Source organism: Erinaceus europaeus, chromosome 8 (genome assembly GCF_950295315.1).
Source record: "Erinaceus europaeus chromosome 8, mEriEur2.1, whole genome shotgun sequence".
Taxonomy (NCBI): Eukaryota; Metazoa; Chordata; class Mammalia; order Eulipotyphla; family Erinaceidae; genus Erinaceus; species Erinaceus europaeus.
In genome coordinates, this window is record NC_080169.1 from 30,923 (window position 1) to 52,589 (window position 21,667).

At 51.7% G+C, this 21,667-nt stretch overlaps 1 protein-coding gene across 1 annotated transcript in view; it reads left to right on the forward strand.

Moving 5' to 3' along the window:
- LOC103124669 (WAS/WASL-interacting protein family member 3) overlaps positions 1–21,667 on the forward strand; it is a 59,391-nt gene that overhangs the window by 15,189 nt on the left and 22,535 nt on the right. The window contains 1 exon segment of the mRNA XM_060195778.1: positions 20,754–20,886. Within this exon segment, the coding sequence (XP_060051761.1) occupies positions 20,754–20,886 (133 nt within the window).

Consider the following 21,667-nt stretch of genomic DNA (forward strand, 5'->3'; position numbering starts at 1 on the left):
TGTAAGGAGAAGGCCCACTCTGAGATTATTAAATTTCTGGCTCTCATATCCCACCTCCAGGCCCTACAGACCTGACAGCTGACCTGCCCCTCCTGCTACAGTGGAGCTGTGGCTTATATGATGTGGGTATGAATGAAAGAGGGCAGGGATCTACGTATCAGCTCCCTATTCTATTTCAAGGAACCCAAAACCTATGACAGTGCCAGGCCATCTTGATGATGGTAGCTTACGCTGTCTTGAGTCAGTCCAAGTCCTCTACATCTCATTTTGCAAATTATCTCAACTGTTTGGACTCCTTCTTCTCTCCATATCAGTTTTAGAATCAGCATGCCTGTGTCTATCTAAAAATCTTATCCTGGGCCTGGCAAGACAGCTCAATGATTAGGCCATATGCTTTGTTTGCCAAGTGCACCTCCCAGATTCAAACCTCGCATCATGCGTGTCAGCAAGCTCCAGTTCTGTGGTGTCTCTGCCTCTCTCTTCCTTCCTTCTCTCTCTCCGTCTCTCTACCTGAATGTAAACACAGCCAGGAGTGGCACAATTATGTATGCTTAAGACCCTGGCTTTGCAAAAATTAATTAAGTTAAAGCTTTATTGTGATTTTGATTCAAATTTAGCTAAACTTTTTGTTGGGCATTATGCCAGCTCCCCTGCATTGCTTAATACTATGGTCTATTTACATAACCATTGTTTTGCCTGAAAGATCCCCACCCATGCCTGCAGGGTACATTAATTCCCACCAGCTTTCTACCTACCCAGAATGCCTTGTTTTCTCCACCCCCTTTCCTAGCCAACCCCGTTCCCAACTTGCCACTTCCGTTTTTACCCTCTACAGTCTGCTGCTGTTCCTGGTTTCACTCTCTTTCTCTTCCACGTCCCGACCTGGAGAAGACCTGGGGAAGGGCTGGCATCCATAGAGGGAGGCAGCCAATCTGCCAGTTCCACGTGGCCTAAACCCATAGTGCTCACAGCTGACTCTGGGACGTTTGCATCAATAAAGAATTGTATCACCACGCCACCACGAGTTCCTCGTCTCTCTCTCCGACGAAGCTAACCTGGCAACTTTTAGATTAACTTGGGGAGAATTTATACCTATACTCTGTGTAATCCTCACAAGTACACTGTCTCTCCATTAATTCAAACACTGCTTTTTTCTTTTATAGAGAAAAGATTTTATTTATTTATGAGAAAGATAGGAGGAGAGAAAAAGAACTGGACATCACTCTGGCACACATGTGCTGCTGGTGATCGAACTCACGACCTCATGATTGAGAGTCCAAAGCTTTACCACTGTGCTACCTCCCGGACCACAACACTTTTTATTTCATTAGCATCCTATGGCCATTATCATACCCTGTCTGTATTTTGCTTGCTTGATTATGTGTGAACATTTGATTCCTACTTGGAGCTATTTTAAGGTAATATGAGTATTTTTTTTCATGTCCAGTATCTCTCTCTCTCTCTCACACACACACACACACACCTTTGATATTTGTCTGTTTACTTTCTACCCTTTGACCAGACCATCCTCACCTATCAGTTCTAGTTTTTTTCAGGTCCAGTATCTCTCTCTCTCTCTCTCTCTCTCTCACACACACACACACACACACACATTTGATATTTGTCTATTTACTTTCTACCCTTTGACCAGACCATCCTCACCTATCAGTTCTAGTTTTTTTCAGGTCCAGTATCTCTTTCTTTCACTCTGTCTCTCTCTCTCTCTCACACACACGCACACACACACACACACACACACACACACACACACACACACACACACCTTTGATATTTGTCTGTTTACTTTCTACCCTTTGACCAGACCATCCTCACCTATCAGTTCTAGTTTTTTTTCAGGTCCAGTATCTCTTTCTCTCTCTCTCTCTCTCACACACACACACACATTTGATATTTGTCTATTTACTTTCTACCCTTTGACCAGACCAACCTCACCTATCAGTTCTAGTTTTTTGGTATTTAAATTTCCCACCTAGAAACCGTATTGCTGGGTCTGAGTGATGACTCACTGAGTAGACTGGTACCTGCACTACCATGAGCACAGCCAGGCCCTGGAGCCACACGGGAGGTGCAGCAGGAACAGAAGAAGTTTCTGGTGCTGTGACACCTCTCCCACCCTCTATGTCTCTCTCTCTCTGCCTCTCTATTCAAATGAGGAAGTAAAGAGTCCTGAAGCAATGAAACCCTGCATGAGAGATCCCAACTCCCCCAAGAGACTGAGGGAGGGAGGCACAGAGAGAGACATGGTGTTGTGAACAGGGGCAGTTTTATTTCTTCCTTCACAGCCCATACACTTTTGTTGCTTTGCTCATCTTAGCTCAGACTTCCATCATGATGCTGAATACAAGTGCTGAAAAAGACTATCCTCATTTTGTTCCTCATCTCAAAGGGAACATTTTGCGTCATTAAATATAACTGGCCCTTGACCAGCACTGGAGCTAGGAACACCAGCTCCCACACATGACTGAAAACTACATCTTACATCTCACAGGTTGTTGGAGTTCTGCACCAACTTCCTGTTGACTTCAGATTTGACTGACAACATCAACAGCTGATTAGCACATATCTTGTATCTCTTGCTCATGCAGTAGGCATGGATGGGGAGTGGATGTCTATAGAGATCTTAGTCCTTGTGGCAATCTTCACCGTGAGCTGAGGAGGAGGAGAAAATGAGGCTGGTCTTAGCACAGCTGGTGGTAGAGACTGAAGAAGTAGAGGAGGTGAAAGGAGAAGCAGGTGTACTTGGTGTAACAGTGATGTTTCCTGATTTCTGTCTGACTGTTTTTTTCTCATTTCTCTGATTTTCCCCCCATCACCAGGGCTTCTGCTCTGGGCTGACATTTTTAGATAGAGATAAGTGTGGACTAGATGTGGTGTCTTGTAGCAAAGAACTCTGGGGAGGGGGAAGACAGAGGGGAGTAGAGAGAGCACTACAGGCCCCATGCACAACTGCAGAGAAGGACTTATATTCGTGGTGAGAACATTATGTAGACAGCTATCACTGGGAGATAAAATTATTATTTTATTTCTTTTATTATCTTTATTTGTTTATTGAATAGAGACAGCCAGAAATTGAGAGGGGAGAGGGAGATAGTGAGGGAGAGAGACAGAGAGACAACTGCAGCCCTGCTTCACCCCTCATGAAGCTTTCCCCCTGCAAGTAGGGACCAGGGGCTTGAACCTGGGTCCTTGTGCACTGTAGTGTGTGCACTTAACCAGGTGCACCACCACCTGAACCCCAGATAATAAATTTTACCTGTGTCAACAACTGTCCTGTAAACCATTATTCCCTGCAATAAAATTATTTGAAAAAAATAAAAGGGAGAGTCTGGGTGGTGGTACAACTGGTTGCACACATATGTTACAGTGTGCAAAGGATCCGGGTTCAAGCCCTACCACCGACCTGCAGGGAGAAGCTTCTCCAGTGTTGAAGCAGTGATGCAGGTGTCCGTCTGTCTGTCTCTCCCTCTATCATGCTCTTCCCTCCTGATCTCTGTCTTTATTCAATAAATAAATAAATATAATGGGCACACTGCCCGGTGAGCCATCCTACAGGCACCAGAGCGGGCACACTGCCCGGTGAGCCATCCTACAGGCCCTGAAGGGGTTCTATGTCGCACCAATCTTCCTCTATTTTAGTTTTGGGCTCATATCATGTATGATTTCAACTTGTAAGGAAAGTCAAAAGCAATTATCTTGTCGTTGTTGCCTTGTTTGGCTTTGCCTTGCTGGGGACTGGATCCGTTGGCTCTGAGGCTGAGCCACCTCTATCAACAGGGCCCAGGACTGGAGTGAATCCAAGAGCACCTGTTTAGCCAGCACCCGGTGTTTGAGCAGCCCAGGTCTGGGCCTAGCCCGGGAGAGTTTGGAAGCAGTTTCTGGGATGAAAGAGAAGCCCCCGCAGGTGCAACAGTAGCACCTGCTGCCGTGTTTAGGCTGCGCTCTGAGTGACCGTCTCGAAGGTCCCGGCCAAGTGCAGAACCACAGGTTTCTGCCGGGCACTTTTCTGACTGTCCTGCCAGTCCCACACAATGGCCTTGGAAACGTGAGCATGAGAAAGCCCCACGGCCATTCACTTGGCCTCTGTGGTAGACACACTACTTGCAATCCACTTATGACAGACAGCTTGAATTTTAGGGCTTCCCCGTCCCTTCGCTTTTTTACGTCACTTTTGTTTCCCTTCATATTCAAACACTTTTCGTAGCCCTCATCTACTTCAGAGCCAACAACGGGGGGGGGGGGCACATTCTGCAGACCCTGCCTTTTGCACAGGGTTCTGAGGACAGTAGGAGGCCTGCAAACTCGGCCCACAGGGAGCCTGTGTAACTTGACGAAGGAGTTTCAGGTAAAGGCTCACGGCATAAGGTGACTCCACGCACTTTCAGGTACAAGCTCACGGCACAAGGTGACTCCACGCACTTTCCATTCTAGGTGTTCTCAGTCCTCTCTGTGCCAGGACAGCTGTCAGCCATGGTTAGCGAGCGCTCTGCCCGCTGTCCTCAGAGTCCATCATTCAGCCTGCGCCAGCCTCTCTGGCCCATATCTCCTTGGACCTCTGCTGTCAGACTCTCTCGGCCCACCCTGCGACCCACCTCCCCTGAGCCCTCTCTCTGCTCTGCCTGTCATGTTCCCTATTAAGCAGCATCTACTGTGGCCCAGGCCAGAGGGCAACTGGGCTGTCCCAGCCACCCCAGGCTCGCCATGCATTTCCTGGTGATTCACCTCCACTCTCCTCCTGGGTGATGCCATCACTAAAGGTGCTGGAAGGCATGTTGGGAGGACAGCCAGAGCTTCCTGGGTTCGCCTCTCATGCTCCACGCACTGGCGGCAGACTGCCCCCACCCTCTGTGCTTCCTGTGGACCTGACGCAGGGACTCGTACCTGCAGCCAGGGGCTGTTCAGCTGCCTTTTAAATTGCTCAGCACAGAGCTTGGGTGCACACGCTTTCCGTTCCCCTTGCTCCTGTCCTCATTATCCCCCTTGGTGCAGTCTCCCCCCTCAGAGACTCCAGCAGCACTTCTGTGTGCGGGAGAGAAGGAGCCAAGCCTCTGTGGCAGATGTCTACTTCAGGAGAAGAGAGGAAACCCACCGAGATCTGAGGACTGGGCAGTGAGAGGGAGACAGAACAGGGACGTGGGCTGGATGATTGCGTCGGATGAGATGGCCGGTTCACTTGCTGGGATGGCCAGGGAGGCAGGAGGCATGCATGTGACCTTTTTCTTTCCCTTTCCTTTCCGTTTATTTGTTTATTGTCATCAATGACATCACCCTTCTGAGCCACCCTTTTGAGATAGAAGGAGAGAAGAAGAATGAGAGAGGGAAGCTACCACAGCTCAGCTTTCTCCGTCGCTGCTGGGGCTGGCGAACCTGACTGCTGCCCGTGACAGAACAGGCGCCTTGTGATAGCTGAACCGCCTTCCTGGCTGTCCGTGACAGAGCAGGCGCTTTGTGATAGCTGAACCGTCTTCCTGGCTGTCCGTGACAAAGCAGGTGCTCTGTGATAGCTGAACCGTCTTCCTGGCTGTCCGTGACAAAGCAGGCGCCTTGTGATAGCTGAACCGCCTTCCTGGCTGTCCGTGACAAAGCAGGCGCTCTGTGATAGCTGAACCGCCTTCCTGGCTGTCCGTGACAGAACAGGCGCTCTGTGATAGCTGAACCGTCTACCTGGCTGTCCGTGACAAAGCAGGTGCTCTGTGATAGCTGAACCGTCTTCCTGGCTGTCCGTGACAAAGCAGGCGCTTTGTGATGATAGCTGAACCGTCTTCCTGGCTGTCCGTGACAAAGCAGGCGCTCTGTGATAGCTGAACCGCCTTCCTGGCTGCCCGTGACAAAGCAGGCGCTCTGTGATAGCTGAACCGTCTTCCTGGCTGCCCGTGACAAAGCAGGCGCTCTGTGATAGCTGAACCGCCTTCCTGGCTGCCCGTGACAAAGCAGGCGCTCTGTGATAGCTGAACCGTCTTCCTGGCTGCCCGTGACAAAGCAGGCGCCTTGTGATAGCTGAACCGTCTTCCTGGCTGCCCGTGACAAAGCAGGCGCCTTGTGATAGCTGAACCGTCTTCCTGGCTGCCCGTGACAAAGCAGGCACTCTGTGATAGCTGAACCGTCTTCCTGGCTGCCCGTGACAAAGCAGGCACTCTGTGATAGCTGAACCGTCTTCCTGGCTGCCCGTGACAAAGCAGGCGCCTTGTGATAGCTGAACCGTCTTCCTGGCTGCCCGTGACAAAGCAGGCGCTCTGTGATAGCTGAACCGCCTTCCTGGCTGCCCGTGACAAAGCAGGCGCTCTGTGATAGCTGAACCGTCTTCCTGGCTGCCCGTGACAAAGCAGGCGCCTTGTGATAGCTGAACCGTCTTCCTGGCTGCCCGTGACAAAGCAGGCGCCTTGTGATAGCTGAACCGTCTTCCTGGCTGCCCGTGACAAAGCAGGCACTCTGTGATAGCTGAACCGTCTTCCTGGCTGCCCGTGACAAAGCAGGCACTCTGTGATAGCTGAACCGTCTTCCTGGCTGCCCGTGACAAAGCAGGCGCCTTGTGATAGCTGAACCGTCTTCCTGGCTGCCCGTGACAAAGCAGGCGCCTTGTGATAGCTGAACCGTCTTCCTGGCTGCCCGTGACAAAGCAGGCGCCTTGTGATAGCTGAACCGTCTTCCTGGCTGTCCGTGACAAAGCAGGCGCCTTGTGATAGCTGAACCGTCTTCCTGGCTGTCCGTGACAAAGCAGGCGCCTTGTGATAGCTGAACCGTCTTCCTGGCTGCCCGTGACAAAGCAGGCGCCTTGTGATAGCTGAACCGTCTTCCTGGCTGTCCGTGACAAAGCAGGCGCTTTGTGATGATAGCTGAACCGTCTTCCTGGCTGTCCGTGACAAAGCAGGCGCCTTGTGATAGCTGAACCGTCTTCCTGGCTGTCCGTGACAAAGCAGGCGCCTTGTGATAGCTGAACCGTCTTCCTGGCTGCCCGTGACAAAGCAGGCGCCTTGTGATAGCTGAACCGTCTTCCTGGCTGCCCGTGACAAAGCAGGCGCCTTGTGATAGCTGAACCGCCTTCCTGGCTGCCCGTGACAAAGCAGGCGCTCTGTGATAGCTGAACCGCCTTCCTGGCTGTCCGTGACAAAGCAGGCGCTTTGTGATGATAGCTGAACCGTCTTCCTGGCTGTCCGTGACAAAGCAGGCGCCTTGTGATAGCTGAACCGTCTTCCTGGCTGTCCGTGACAAAGCAGGCGCCTTGTGATAGCTGAACCGTCTTCCTGGCTGTCCGTGACAAAGCAGGCGCTTTGTGATGATAGCTGAACCGTCTTCCTGGCTGTCCGTGACAAAGCAGGCGCTTTGTGATGATAGCTGAACCGTCTTCCTGGCTGTCCGTGACAAAGCAGGCGCTTTGTGATGATAGCTGAACCGTCTTCCTGGCTGTCCGTGACAAAGCAGGCGCTCTGTGATAGCTGAACCGTCTTCCCGGCTGTCCGTGACAAAGCAGGCGCCTTGTGATAGCTGAACCGTCTTCCCGGCTGTCCGTGACAAAGCAGGCGCCTTGTGATAGCTGAACCGTCTTCCCGGCTGTCCGTGACAAAGCAGGCGCCTTGTGATAGCTGAACCGTCTTCCTGGCTGTCCGTGACAAAGCAGGCGCTCTGTGATAGCTGAACCGCCTTCCTGGCTGCCCGTGACAAAGCAGGCGCTCTGTGATAGCTGAACCGCCTTCCTGGCTGCCCGTGACAAAGCAGGCGCCTTGTGATAGCTGAACCGTCTTCCTGGCTGCCCGTGACAAAGCAGGCGCCTTGTGATAGCTGAACCGTCTTCCTGGCTGCCCGTGACAAAGCAGGCGCCTTGTGATAGCTGAACCGTCTTCCTGGCTGCCCGTGACAAAGCAGGCGCTCTGTGATAGCTGAACCGTCTTCCTGGCTGCCCGTGACAAAGCAGGGGCTCTGTGATAGCTGAACCGCCTTCCTGGCTGCCCGTGACAAAGCAGGGGCTCTGTGATAGCTGAACCGCCTTCCTGGCTGCCCGTGACAAAGCAGGCACTCTGTGATAGCTGAACCGTCTTCCTGGCTGTCCGTGACAAAGCAGGCGTCTTGTGATAGCTGAACCGTCTTCCTGGCTGCCCGTGACAAAGCAGGCGCCTTGTGATAGCTGAACCGTCTTCCTGGCTGTCCGTGACAAAGCAGGCGCCTTGTGATAGCTGAACCGTCTTCCTGGCTGTCCGTGACAAAGCAGGCGCCTTGTGATAGCTGAACCGTCTTCCTGGCTGCCCGTGACAAAGCAGGCGCCTTGTGATAGCTGAACCGTCTTCCTGGCTGTCCGTGACAAAGCAGGCGCCTTGTGATAGCTGAACCGTCTTCCTGGCTGCCCGTGACAAAGCAGGCGCCTTGTGATAGCTGAACCGCCTTCCTGGCTGCCCGTGACAAAGCAGGCACTCTGTGATAGCTGAACCGTCTTCCTGGCTGTCCGTGACAAAGCAGGCGCTTTGTGATGATAGCTGAACCGTCTTCCTGGCTGTCCGTGACAAAGCAGGCGCTTTGTGATGATAGCTGAACCGTCTTCCTGGCTGTCCGTGACAAAGCAGGCGCTTTGTGATGATAGCTGAACCGTCTTCCTGGCTGTCCGTGACAAAGCAGGCGCTCTGTGATAGCTGAACCGTCTTCCCGGCTGTCCGTGACAAAGCAGGCGCCTTGTGATAGCTGAACCGTCTTCCCGGCTGTCCGTGACAAAGCAGGCGCCTTGTGATAGCTGAACCGTCTTCCCGGCTGTCCGTGACAAAGCAGGCGCCTTGTGATAGCTGAACCGTCTTCCTGGCTGTCCGTGACAAAGCAGGCGCTCTGTGATAGCTGAACCGCCTTCCTGGCTGCCCGTGACAAAGCAGGCGCTCTGTGATAGCTGAACCGCCTTCCTGGCTGCCCGTGACAAAGCAGGCGCCTTGTGATAGCTGAACCGTCTTCCTGGCTGCCCGTGACAAAGCAGGCGCCTTGTGATAGCTGAACCGTCTTCCTGGCTGCCCGTGACAAAGCAGGCGCCTTGTGATAGCTGAACCGTCTTCCTGGCTGCCCGTGACAAAGCAGGCGCTCTGTGATAGCTGAACCGTCTTCCTGGCTGCCCGTGACAAAGCAGGGGCTCTGTGATAGCTGAACCGCCTTCCTGGCTGCCCGTGACAAAGCAGGGGCTCTGTGATAGCTGAACCGCCTTCCTGGCTGCCCGTGACAAAGCAGGCACTCTGTGATAGCTGAACCGTCTTCCTGGCTGTCCGTGACAAAGCAGGCGTCTTGTGATAGCTGAACCGTCTTCCTGGCTGCCCGTGACAAAGCAGGCGCCTTGTGATAGCTGAACCGTCTTCCTGGCTGTCCGTGACAAAGCAGGCGCCTTGTGATAGCTGAACCGTCTTCCTGGCTGTCCGTGACAAAGCAGGCGCCTTGTGATAGCTGAACCGTCTTCCTGGCTGCCCGTGACAAAGCAGGCGCCTTGTGATAGCTGAACCGTCTTCCTGGCTGTCCGTGACAAAGCAGGCGCCTTGTGATAGCTGAACCGTCTTCCTGGCTGCCCGTGACAAAGCAGGCGCCTTGTGATAGCTGAACCGCCTTCCTGGCTGCCCGTGACAAAGCAGGCGCTCTGTGATAGCTGAACCGTCTTCCTGGCTGTCCGTGACAAAGCAGGCGCTTTGTGATGATAGCTGAACCGTCTTCCTGGCTGTCCGTGACAAAGCAGGCGCTTTGTGATGATAGCTGAACCGTCTTCCTGGCTGTCCGTGACAAAGCAGGCGCCTTGTGATAGCTGAACCGTCTTCCTGGCTGTCCGTGACAAAGCAGGCGCCTTGTGATAGCTGAACCGTCTTCCTGGCTGCCCGTGACAAAGCAGGCGCCTTGTGATAGCTGAACCGTCTTCCTGGCTGCCCGTGACAAAGCAGGCGCCTTGTGATAGCTGAACCGTCTTCCTGGCTGTCCGTGACAAAGCAGGCGCTTTGTGATGATAGCTGAACCGTCTTCCTGGCTGTCCGTGACAAAGCAGGCGCTTTGTGATGATAGCTGAACCGTCTTCCTGGCTGTCCGTGACAAAGCAGGCGCTCTGTGATAGCTGAACCGTCTTCCCGGCTGTCCGTGACAAAGCAGGTGCCTTGTGATAGCTGAACCGTCTTCCCGGCTGTCCGTGACAAAGCAGGCGCCTTGTGATAGCTGAACCGTCTTCCCGGCTGTCCGTGACAAAGCAGGCGCCTTGTGATAGCTGAACCGTCTTCCTGGCTGTCCGTGACAAAGCAGGCGCTCTGTGATAGCTGAACCGCCTTCCTGGCTGCCCGTGACAAAGCAGGCGCCTTGTGATAGCTGAACCGCCTTCCTGGCTGCCCGTGACAAAGCAGGCGCTCTGTGATAGCTGAACCGTCTTCCTGGCTGTCCGTGACAAAGCAGGCGCTCTGTGATAGCTGAACCGTCTTCCTGGCTGTCCGTGACAAAGCAGGCGCTCTGTGATAGCTGAACCGCCTTCCTGGCTGCCCGTGACAAAGCAGGCGCTCTGTGATAGCTGAACCGTCTTCCTGGCTGTCCGTGACAAAGCAGGCGCTCTGTGATAGCTGAACCGTCTTCCCGGCTGTCCGTGACAAAGCAGGCGCCTTGTGATAGCTGAACCGTCTTCCCGGCTGTCCGTGACAAAGCAGGCGCCTTGTGATAGCTGAACCGTCTTCCTGGCTGCCCGTGACAAAGCAGGCGCCTTGTGATAGCTGAACCGTCTTCCTGGCTGTCCGTGACAAAGCAGGCGCTCTGTGATAGCTGAACCGCCTTCCTGGCTGCCCGTGACAAAGCAGGCGCTCTGTGATAGCTGAACCGCCTTCCTGGCTGTCCGTGACAAAGCAGGCGCTCTGTGATAGCTGAACCGCCTTCCCGGCTGTCCGTGACAAAGCAGGCGCCTTGTGATAGCTGAACCGCCTTCCTGGCTGCCCGTGACAAAGCAGGCGCTCTGTGATAGCTGAACATCTTCCTGGCCCACATTTCTTCTTTCCTGTCATCCTCTTCTTTCTTTTTCATAGTGATTTCTCTCTAAAAGAAATAAGCCAAAACTTTAACTGACTTTTGAAACACTGTTTTAGCAGTTTAGTATTTGTTAGAAATATTTTGACCAAATCCCAGGTTTCCAAGTCTGGCCTCTCTATTTTTCCTCCTCTTAATTTTCCGATTGTTGCCTCTCATTCCTTTTAATGCATATTTTAAAACTAGCTTTTCTCATAACTTAAATTTTGGTCTGAAAGCTTTTCAAATATTTCAGGGGGGGGGAGAGCTGTACTGAATTAAATTCCCATTTCTAGAGCAGAGGCAGGGATGGATAAAGAGTGAGGGGCCATTTGAAGAGCCAGGACTGGGACATCCCTTCAAAGGCAGTTTTCCTCTGCCCACAGGACATATCTTGTCGGAACAGAGAAATGTCAAAGACACAAAGGCAAAGGCTTAGATGGAATTCATTTCAACAAAACACTGCTATCCATAGATTGCTCACATGCCCCACCAAAGGCAAAGAAGAGAAGAGAAGGCTAGATGCCCTGGTACTAGAGGGGGACGGCTGGGCCCGGTGGTGGCGCACCTTCTTGACTGCACACACTGCCATGCACAAGGGCCCAGGTTCAGGCCTCCAGTCCTCACCTGCAGGGGAGAAGCATCAGGAGCCATGAAGCAGGGCTGCGGGTGTCTCTCTCCCTCGCCCTCTCTCTCTCCCTCTCTATCTCCCTTTCCCTCTCAACTTTTTTTTCTCTATCTGAAATAAATAAACAAAAATACTGGAAGGAAGGAAGGGAATAAGGGAGGGAGGGAGGGAAGGAAGTAGGGGAATGGCTCTGTTTTCACATAATAAGAATTCTTTTTCAAAAATAAGAGCAACAGGGGTCAGGTGATTTTTTTTTTTTTTTGTCTCCATGGTTATCACTGGAGCTCAGTGCCCACTGCTCCTGGCAGCCATCATTTTTATTGGATAGGACAGAGAGAAACTGGGGGGGGGGGAGGGGGGAGCAGTGAGGGAGAGAGAAAGATAGACACCTGCAGCTTTACCACTTGTGAAGCTTTGCCCCTGCAGGAGGGAAGCCAGGGGCTCAAACCAGGATCCTTGCACAGGTCCTTACACTTTGCACTATGCATGTCCAACCCAGTGCACCACCCAGCCCCTGGCAGTGAGTTTTTTTACTCTAAGTGAAATGCCATCACAGGTGTTGAGTGGAGTGACATGACCAGGGCGGTTGCTCAGATAAGCTCACTGCTCTAGGAACAGCACAGGCTCCTCCCCCTGGCCTTTCAGGGCCAGGAGACTTCCTGGAATGTCACCAAGACACAAGAGAGATCAGTTCAAACCTGGGTCCAGACATGGGCTCAGAGCTTCAGTCTGAAAGGACCAAGGCCTAGAAGTCCACGCTACTACTGAGGTCTCTACGCAGCATGAAGGCATCCCAGCTCCACCAGGAGGGCAGAGGGTGAAGCATCACGCAAGGGGTGGCACGTCCTCCCGCAGATGGCATCTGGAGACTGTGTGAAAGAAAGCCCAGGTGGGCAGCTCGAAGCCCAGGTGGTCTGAGAAGTCATCCCGTGGAGCAGAGAGGAGCCCGAGCCAACAGGGGTTCGTCCATGAGCAGATATTTGAGAAAGAGGAAGAGGGGAGTCTCTGGTGGCCTCCAGGCACATGGGCAAGAAGGCAGCCAGCAGCCTACAGCAGCGAGTCCTGTCAGCCTAGGAGGTGACCCCACTGGGAGTGCTCTTAGTGGCCTCTGGAATAAGACCACAGTCACTGGCTGCCTTCAGTCTCAATAAAGGGGCCCGGGCTCTGTTTTCCCTCCAGATGAGAGGTGTAGCATCATGAGAGACAGCTCTGAGCAGATGCAGACAGTAGTCACGGGCCTGTAAGTTTAGGAAATCAGGCTTGAGGAGCCGAGACAGCTCACATGGCATCTGCTTTTCATGCACGTGACTGCTCTGAGGGAACATTGACTCTATGGCCCACCCCTCAGCCAGTGGCTCACTTTTAGATTTCCGTCTAAGAAAAGTTCCCAGGAGCTTAAAGCCCAGCAACAACAAAAACTAAAATAAAATGAGAGGTGGGGGCAGGTGGTCGTGTAACTAGCACGCGTTATAACGTACAAGGACTCCGCCTGCAGGGAGAAAGCGCCACAAGCAGTGAAGCAGTGCTGCAGGTCTCTCTCTTTCTCCCCCTCACTTCTCGATTTCTCTCTGCCTCTGTCAGTGGGTAAGCAAATAGAATGTTTTAAAGCAAGCCTGAGGTGCTGGAATAGCTCACCTGGACAGTGTGCTGCATGCTAGCACACAGCCCAGCCTCCAGCCTGGCCGCCACACAGTAAAGGCAGCTGTGGTGCTGTGGCTGCTTTCTCTTCCTCTCCGACTCTGTCTCTCTGTCTCTATCTAATACACACACACACACACACACAATCTTTAAAAAAAACTTCTATATAAATCTTGAAAAGAATTTATTTATTTATTAATGAGGAAGGTAGGAGGAGGAGAGAAAGAAGCAGACATCACTCTGGCACATGTGCTGCTGGGATTGAACTCAGGACCTCTTGCTTGAGAGTCTAATGTTTTATCCACTGCACCATGACCAGATCATTTGCTCATGATTTTAACTGTATGTCTGCAATTCTTAAAAATGAGGCACTACCCACCCCACTAGGGAGAGAGAGAGACAGGCTGGGAGTGTGGATCCACCTGTCAACGCCCATGTTCAGCGGGGAAGCAATTACAGAAGCCAGACCTTCCACCTTCTGCATCCCACAATGACCCTGGGCCCATACTCCCAGAGGGATAGAGAATGGGAAAGCTGTCAGGGGAGGGGGTGGGATATGGAGATTGGGTGGTGGGAATTGTGTGGAGTTGTACCCCTCCTACCCTATGGTTTTGTTAATTTATCCTTTCTTAAATAAAATTTTTTAAAAATGAGGCACTAAACTATTAAGTCCCAATGTGCCTTGTTCTGGAACAGCCTGGCTAGTGCACATTTGGGGAGCGGGAACATTGTGCCAGGCCTGGTCTTTCTAAAAATATTTCCTGTCTCCTTTTGGGTGCCAGGCTCTCTGTATTCTCCTCCATAAAGGGGGTAATGACAGCAGGTAGACAATGCCAGCCTGGCAGTCACTGGGCGTCAGGCTCGCTCATGGAATGCAAATACCCTGGATGTGGAAGCCTGCTAACCCAAGCCGGAGGAGGCAGGAGGAAGCTGAGGGTTGGGGTAGTGAGCAAGCTGTGAGCCTGGAAGCCTGGAACCCTGCGACTCACCTCAGGCCGACAAGCAAGTCGGAGAAGCTTCTGCTAGGAGGCTACGGGCTGAAACTGTGCTGAGACGATAGGTTCTGAGTGGCATTTGACCAGCCAACCAGCGAGATTCGGATCAACCTGTGGGTTTGTGTTGGTGTTCCTCACAGAGACCACCCTCAGTCAGACGGACAGAGCAGTGGCTTATGGTGGCAGGTGACAGATAGCAGGACATGCACTTCAAAGTTTTGACCTCTGCTGGTCGGCTGCCCTGCCCCCCCTCCTTAGATGACCCTGAACCTGATACATGCACTTGTTGGAGTGACAGATATGTGGCTATTCAAAGGGTTTCTATGACTGATCAGAATAGGACAAATATCTCACCACTCGGGACTCTGCTAGTTGTTTCTAGTTTTTCTTCTAGTCTTAGTGGTTCGCTTCAGGTTTTCAGCCTTGGCATGACTGGGGAGGAGCTGGCTTGCTTTCATGTCCTACTACTCTGAATGTTTGCTTACTTTTTCAGATGACAGCATGAGACAAAGAGGCAGGAGAAGGGGAGAAGCCATGGCATATAAGCTTCTCCAGTACCTGTCCAGGGGGCTACTTATCTCATTTGCATCTTTTTAGGATCTAGACTATTCCCTCTGAAGCTTTCTCTACTCAACAGACGCTGGAGTATTGTTACACTCATGTGCAATGTTTACAAGCGAGATGGGGAGCACACTCGGAAGAGTTTGAGTTGGGGGGTGGGGTGGGGGGTCAGTGCTAAGGACCCAGAGGCAGCCTTCTCTCCCTTGAGAGGGTGATTAGCACAACTGTCAATAATCAGGATTCGATAAAGTTTACAAGACCAGAAAATACTTGGATGTCTTTCCAGTTTCTGCATCCAGTAACCACAGTAACCGGACTTCTTAAGATTGTAGGTTTTGAAGACAGCAAATTATGGATGCACTGGTAAGCAATATTGCAGATGGAGTAGAGATCGCAGCCGCTGTGTCATGTGGTCGTCACTGTGCAAATGAAGGTGCCCTTCAATGACCTTTCTGCACAGAGGCCAATAAACCTGAATCCACTGGTGACTGTACCCATCACATAGATGTCCTTTTGGTATGTATGTCCTTTTAGCTCAGAGGACAGAAGAACACCAGATTCCTGTCAGGGGGAGAAGAGCCCCTAGTGGGAAATCACAAGCGTAGCCAGTAAAGAAAAGACATCAAAGGAGCGTTAGTCCAACCTAGTCCAGCACGTTGAACTGCACCTTACAAACACCAAGTGGCCGTCATTCCTCCTGCGGATGGATGTGGACAAAGGAGCGTTAGTCCAACCTAGTCCGGCACGTTGAACTGCACCTTACAAACACCAAGTGGCCGTCATTGCTCCTGCGGATGTGGAAGATACTGATCAGCAAATCTGTCACCTGGAATTACCAAGAACATACTGAGGCCCAGGCTAAGCAGATAATAAAAGTAAAATCAATACTCCAAGGACACACAGTATCTTCAGAGTCCTCACCTGAAATGTCAGGGGATGGGATACACTCTGGTGATAACAAAAAAATATTTTATATAGGGTCTAGGCAGTGATGCACCTACTTAACTGCACACGTTACAGGGCACAAAGACCCAGGTTCAAGCCCCCAGTCCCCACCTGCAGGGGGAAGCTGAAACAAGTGGTGAAACAGGGCTGCAGGTGTCTCTCTCCCTCCCCTCTCAATTTCTCTCTGACTCTATCCAATAATAAATAAATAAATGAAGTTTTAAAATATAATAAAATGTCTTATTAAGTTAGATTAGGTAGCTGACTGACACCCTCCCCAGGGCTTCATTAGGGATGGGTTTTTTTTCATTTATCTTGCTGCTGCTGCTGCTACTTCTATTACTACCACCACTACTTTTCTGCTGCTACTACTACTTCTATTACTACCACTACTACTTTTATGCTACTACTACTACTTCTATTACTACCACCACTACTTTTCTGCTGCTACTACTACTTCTATTACTACCACTACTACTTTTCTGCTACTACTACTACTTCTATTACTACCACCACTACTTTTCTGCTGCTACTACTACTTCTACTTCTATTACTACCACCACTACTTTTCTGCTGCTGCTACTACTTCTACTTCTATTACTACCACCACTACTTTTCTGCTGCTACTACTACTACTTCTACTTCTATTACTACCACCACTACTTTTCTGCTGCTAATACTTCTACTTCTACTTCTATTACTACCACCACTACTTTTCTGCTGCTAATACTTCTACTTCTACTTCTATTACTACCACCACTACTTTTCTGCTGCTACTAGTACTACTACTACTAGTATTACTACCACTACTACTTTTCTGCTGCTACTTCTACTACTAGTAGTAGTTCTACTGTTGCTACTTCTACTACTACTTCTACTAATACTCCTTCTTCTCCTCCTCCTTCTTTTTAATATTTCATTTTAATGAGAAGAGAGAGCTACACAGAGAGAAACACATAGAGAGAGACCAAAGCAGTGCTCAGCTCTGGCTTACGGTGGTGCTGGGGATTGAACCTGGAACCTTAGAGCCTCAGGCAAGAAAGGCGTTCTCATAACCATTATGCTGTCTTCTTAAACAAAACCAATCCCTGTCCTAACCTCACCTTCCCCAAGGCTATCCTCCAATTTGGGCTTTGGCTGCCATTATTATTTTCTTTATAATGTCCTTTAAAAATAGATTCCAAAGCACTTTTTCCCAGTACGAATGTAAAGCACAGGAGGGCGCTGAGTGATGGCTCACCCAGGGGAGAGCAAGCTGGGTGGAGCGGCTTCACTGTAGGTGTCTCCCTCCACCCCACTCCACCCGTTTCTCTAAATCCTCTCTAAGGAAGGAAAAGTAGTGGCTGACTGACACGGTACTGTCATTGTGTTGGCACCAGGCCCAGTGATGGCCTTGGTGGCGAAAGAAAGAAAGAAAGAAAGAAAGAAAGAAAGAGAGAGAGAGAGAGAGAGAGAGGGAGGGAGGGAGGGAGGGAGGGAGGGAGGAAGGAAGGAAGGAAGGAAGGAAGGAAGGAAGGAAGGAAGGAAGGAAGGAAGAAAGAAAGAATGGAAGAAAGAAACCACTGCAGTGGTGTCAGGCCATGTTCTGAGCTCTGAAGCAGAGTTAGTGAACAAGACAAGCAAGGCCTTTTCTTACCACAGAGAAACGAGGGATGATGAACCTTCAAGTGATAGCCAACAAGTGGCAAGTTTCCGTCACGGAGGGATGAGTGTACACATCCACCCTGTGCTAAGAGTTATGAAGAGGAGCTCACCAAACTCAGCAACAAGAAAACAGATGACTCCATCCAAAAGTGAGGAGAGGATACAAACAGAATATTTTCCATAGAAGAGATCCAAAAAAAAATGTTCCAGGTCCTTGATTGTCAGAGAAATGCAAATAAAGACAACACTGAGGGGGTCAGGCAGTAGCGCAGCAGGTTAAGCGCATGTGGCACAAAGCACAGGGACCAGCGTAAGGATCCTGGTTCGAGCCCCGGGCTCCCCACCTGCAGGGGAGTCACCTCACAGGTGGTGAGGCAGGTCTGCAGGTGTCTGTCTTTCTCTCTCCCTCTCTGTCTTCTCCTCCTTTCTCCATTTCTCTCTGTCCTATCTAACAATTATGACATCAATAACAACAATAATAATAACCACAACACTGATAAAACAACAAGGACAGCAAAAGGGGAAATAAATATTTTTTCTAAAAAGACAACAATGAGATAGCACTTCACTCCTATGAGAATGTCACACAGCAGAAATGACAGCAACAACAAATGCTGGAGAGGCTGGGGGGACAAAAGAACCCACCTGCACTGCTGGTGGGAATGTCAGTGGGTCCAGCCTCTGTGGAGAACTGTTTGGAGACTCTCAGAAGACTACAAGTGGACCTGCCCTGTGACCCTGCAATTCCTCTCCTGGGGATAGATCCTAAGGAACACAACACATCCATCCAAAAAGATCTGTGTGCACCTGTGTTCATAGCAGTACAATTTGCAATAGCCAAAACCTGGAAGCAACCCAGGTGTCCAACAACAGACGAGTGGCTGAGCAAGTTGTGGTCTAGATACACAATGGAATACTACTCAGCTGTAAAAAATGGTGACTTTACCTTCTTCACCTCATCTTGGATGGAGCTTGAAGGAATCATGTGAACTGAGATCAGCCAGAAAGAGAAGGATGAATATGGGCTGATCTCATTCATAGAAGTTGAGAAATAAGATCAGAAGGGGAACACTAAGCAGAACTTGGACTGGAGTTGGTGTCTTGCACCAAAATAAAAGACTCTGGGGCAAGGGAGAATCTTCAGGTCCTAGGAGATGGTTAGATTGTTCTGCGGAAAACTGAGAGATGTTACACATGTACCAAGTACTATATTTTACAGCCAGCTATAAACCATTAACCGCCCACCCCCCAGTAAAGGGAAAAAAATCCAAACCAAACAGATAAAACAGTTATCAGGGAGAATCATGCCCTAAGAGAGGAGACTGGCTTAGCTTTCACTGGGGGCCAGAAAAAAGCCTCCAAAGTGATGGTGTCTGAAATGCAGACGGAAGACTTGTGATGAGAGTCCCTGCCCAGCAGCCCAGCAGCCCAGCAGCGCAGCAGCACGTCTTGCTGTGAGGGGTCAGCCAGCTCTCGGCCCATGGGCTACGCCTTCTGGCAGGAGAGGCCTCGTGGCGGTGCTTCTGTGTGCAGCTGACCCTCTTGCCACTGGCTTCCACAAGCTCTTTCTGGCCCTTCCTGGTGCTGCTGGCCCAGGAGGCCCCACCGAGCATCCACTGAAGCTGTGAGAGAAGTGCAGGGCTTCCGTGCTACTCACTCGCCATGTGGCCCCCACCAGGCAGTCGTTCAATGTTCACTGCGATCCTTCGCTTTCCCTTTGAACCCCGATTTTCTGGGCTCCCACTTCTCCTTATTTGGTCTAAGAGATCAGAGTAGCACTCTGTTTATGTGGTGCCAAGGACTGAACTCGGGGCCTGGGGCATGCAAGCCCTGAGCTGCGCCACTGAACCACCTTCCCAGCTGGCTCCCAGCTCTTTTCTCCATAATCTTTTTTTCCCATCAGGATTACTTCTGGGGCTCAGTGCCTGCACTATGACCCCACTATTCCCTGCAGGCATATTTTTCTTCTTCATTCTGTGAAAGAGGCAGAAATAGGAGGGGGAGAGAAAAAAGGGAGACAGGCAGAGAGACACCTGCGGCACAGCTCCACGGCCCATGAAGCTTCGCCCTTGCTGTGAGGCCAGGGACTCGCACCTGGGTCCTTGCCTGTGACAGCACGTGCTCTCTGGCTGGTGTGCCGCTGCCCTGCCCTCCTCCTCCTCCAAAGCCAGCTCCTCCAGGCTTAACCTGCTTCTTTCAGGAAACATAAGGAGCCGCCTAACACCAGGCTCCCTGATGAGTACAGGGTAGGGCCTGACACAGTGTCACTCAGGAAGCTAACCAAGGGCAAGAGGGAGAAGCAGACACACTCCCCTCACCACAATGGGGGTCACAAAGACTTTGTCCAGGAGAAACCTGAGGACCCCAGGCAGAAGCATCATTCAGGCCAAGGATAGAGAGGAGCCCGGGCGTGCAGGTGAGCCTCACCTGGAAGAAGGAGTAGAGCTGTGAACTAGTCCTTTTAGGACTTACTGGCAGCCCAGCGAGAGCATGGTCCAGGTGCAAGCCAGCCTCCACCCCACTGTGGCAAGCTTTACTGTCCAGGTGTCTTCTGCCCTCTCATGCTCTCCCTATCTCTCTCTATCTGAAATAGTCCATGGAAGTGACATTCTGGGAGGCCAGGTGGTGGCACACCTAGTTGAACGCACATGTTACAGTGCACAAGGACCCAGGTTCGAGCCCTCCAGTCCCTACCTGCAGGGGGAAAGCTTTGAGTGGTGAAGCAGGGCTGCAGGCAGGTGTCTCTGTCTCTATCTCTCTCTATCTCCTCCCCCTCCTCAATTTCCAGCTGTCTTTATCCAATAAACAAAGATAATTTTTAAAAAATACAAATAAACATTAAATTAAAAAAAGAAGTGACATTCTGGCAATGACCAAAAAAGAAAAACTCATTGGAGTCAGGGAACAAAGAAAAAGAAAGAGCTCAGTCCCGCCAAGGAGAGGCGTGACCAGGGCAGGCGGTGAGCCCCGCTGAGACTGGTGGTAACTGCACCAGGAAGCCGGCCTTGGAGAATGTGAGGGGCAGGATAAACAGGAAAACAGAGAAGGGGCCGGGTGGGGGCGCACCTGGTTGAGCGCACATGTCACAATGAGCAAGGACCTGGGTTCAAGCCCCTGCTCCCCACCTGCAGGGGGAAAGCTTTGTGTGTGGTGAAGCAGGGCTGCGGGCGTCTCCCTATCTCCCCCTTCCCTCTTGATTTCTGGTTGTCTTTAGCAAATAAAGATAATGAAAAATTTAAAAAGAAAGAAAGCAAGCAGAGAAGTACAGATGGATAGCCATGTAGTAAACGGGACATAGGGCTTACCAGCGAATGTTGTACATGACCATAAACACCCTCATTCCCTTACAGGTAAGTCCAGGTGCCCCCAGCCTAAAGAAGGCCGACCCCAAAGATCGGAGCGCACTGTTGGCGGACATCCAGCAAGGAACTCGCCTGCGAAAAGTCACACAGATCAACGACCGCAGCGCCCCGCAGATTGAGAGTAAGTGGCCGGGGGCAGCCAAGTCCACGTGGGCCCCTCCCAGGCCTGGAGTCACACAGATCAATGCCCGCAGTGCCCGCAGATTGAGAGTAAGTGGCCGGGGGCAGCCAAGTCCACGTGGGCCCCTCCCAGGCCTGGAGTCACACAGATCGATGCCCGCAGTGCCCGCAGATTGAGAGTAAGTGGCCGGGGGCAGCCAAGTCCACGTGGGCCCCTCCCAGGCCTGGAGTCACACAGATCAATGCCCGCAGTGCCCGCAGATTGAGAGTAAGTGGCCGGGGGCAGCCAAGTCCACGTGGGCCCCTCCCAGGCCTGGAGTCACACAGATCAATGCCCGCAGTGCCCGCAGATTGAGAGTAAGTGGCCGGGGGCAGCCAAGTCCACGTGGGCCCCTCCCAGGCCTGGAGTCACACAGATCGATGCCCGCAGTGCCCGCAGATTGAGAGTAAGTGGCCGGGGGCAGCCAAGTCCACGTGGGCCCCTCCCAGGCCTGGAGTCACACAGATCGATGCCCGCAGTGCCCGCAGATTGAGAGTAAGTGGCCGGGGGCAGCCAAGTCCACGTGGGCCCCTCCCAGGCCTGGAGTCACACAGATCGATGCCCGCAGTGCCCGCAGATTGAGAGTAAGTGGCCGGGGGCAGCCAAGTCCACGTGGGCCCCTCCCAGGCCTGGAGTCACACAGATCAATGCCCGCAGTGCCCGCAGATTGAGAGTAAGTGGCCGGGGGCAGCCAAGTCCACGTGGGCCCCTCCCAGGCCTGGAGTCACACAGATCGATGCCC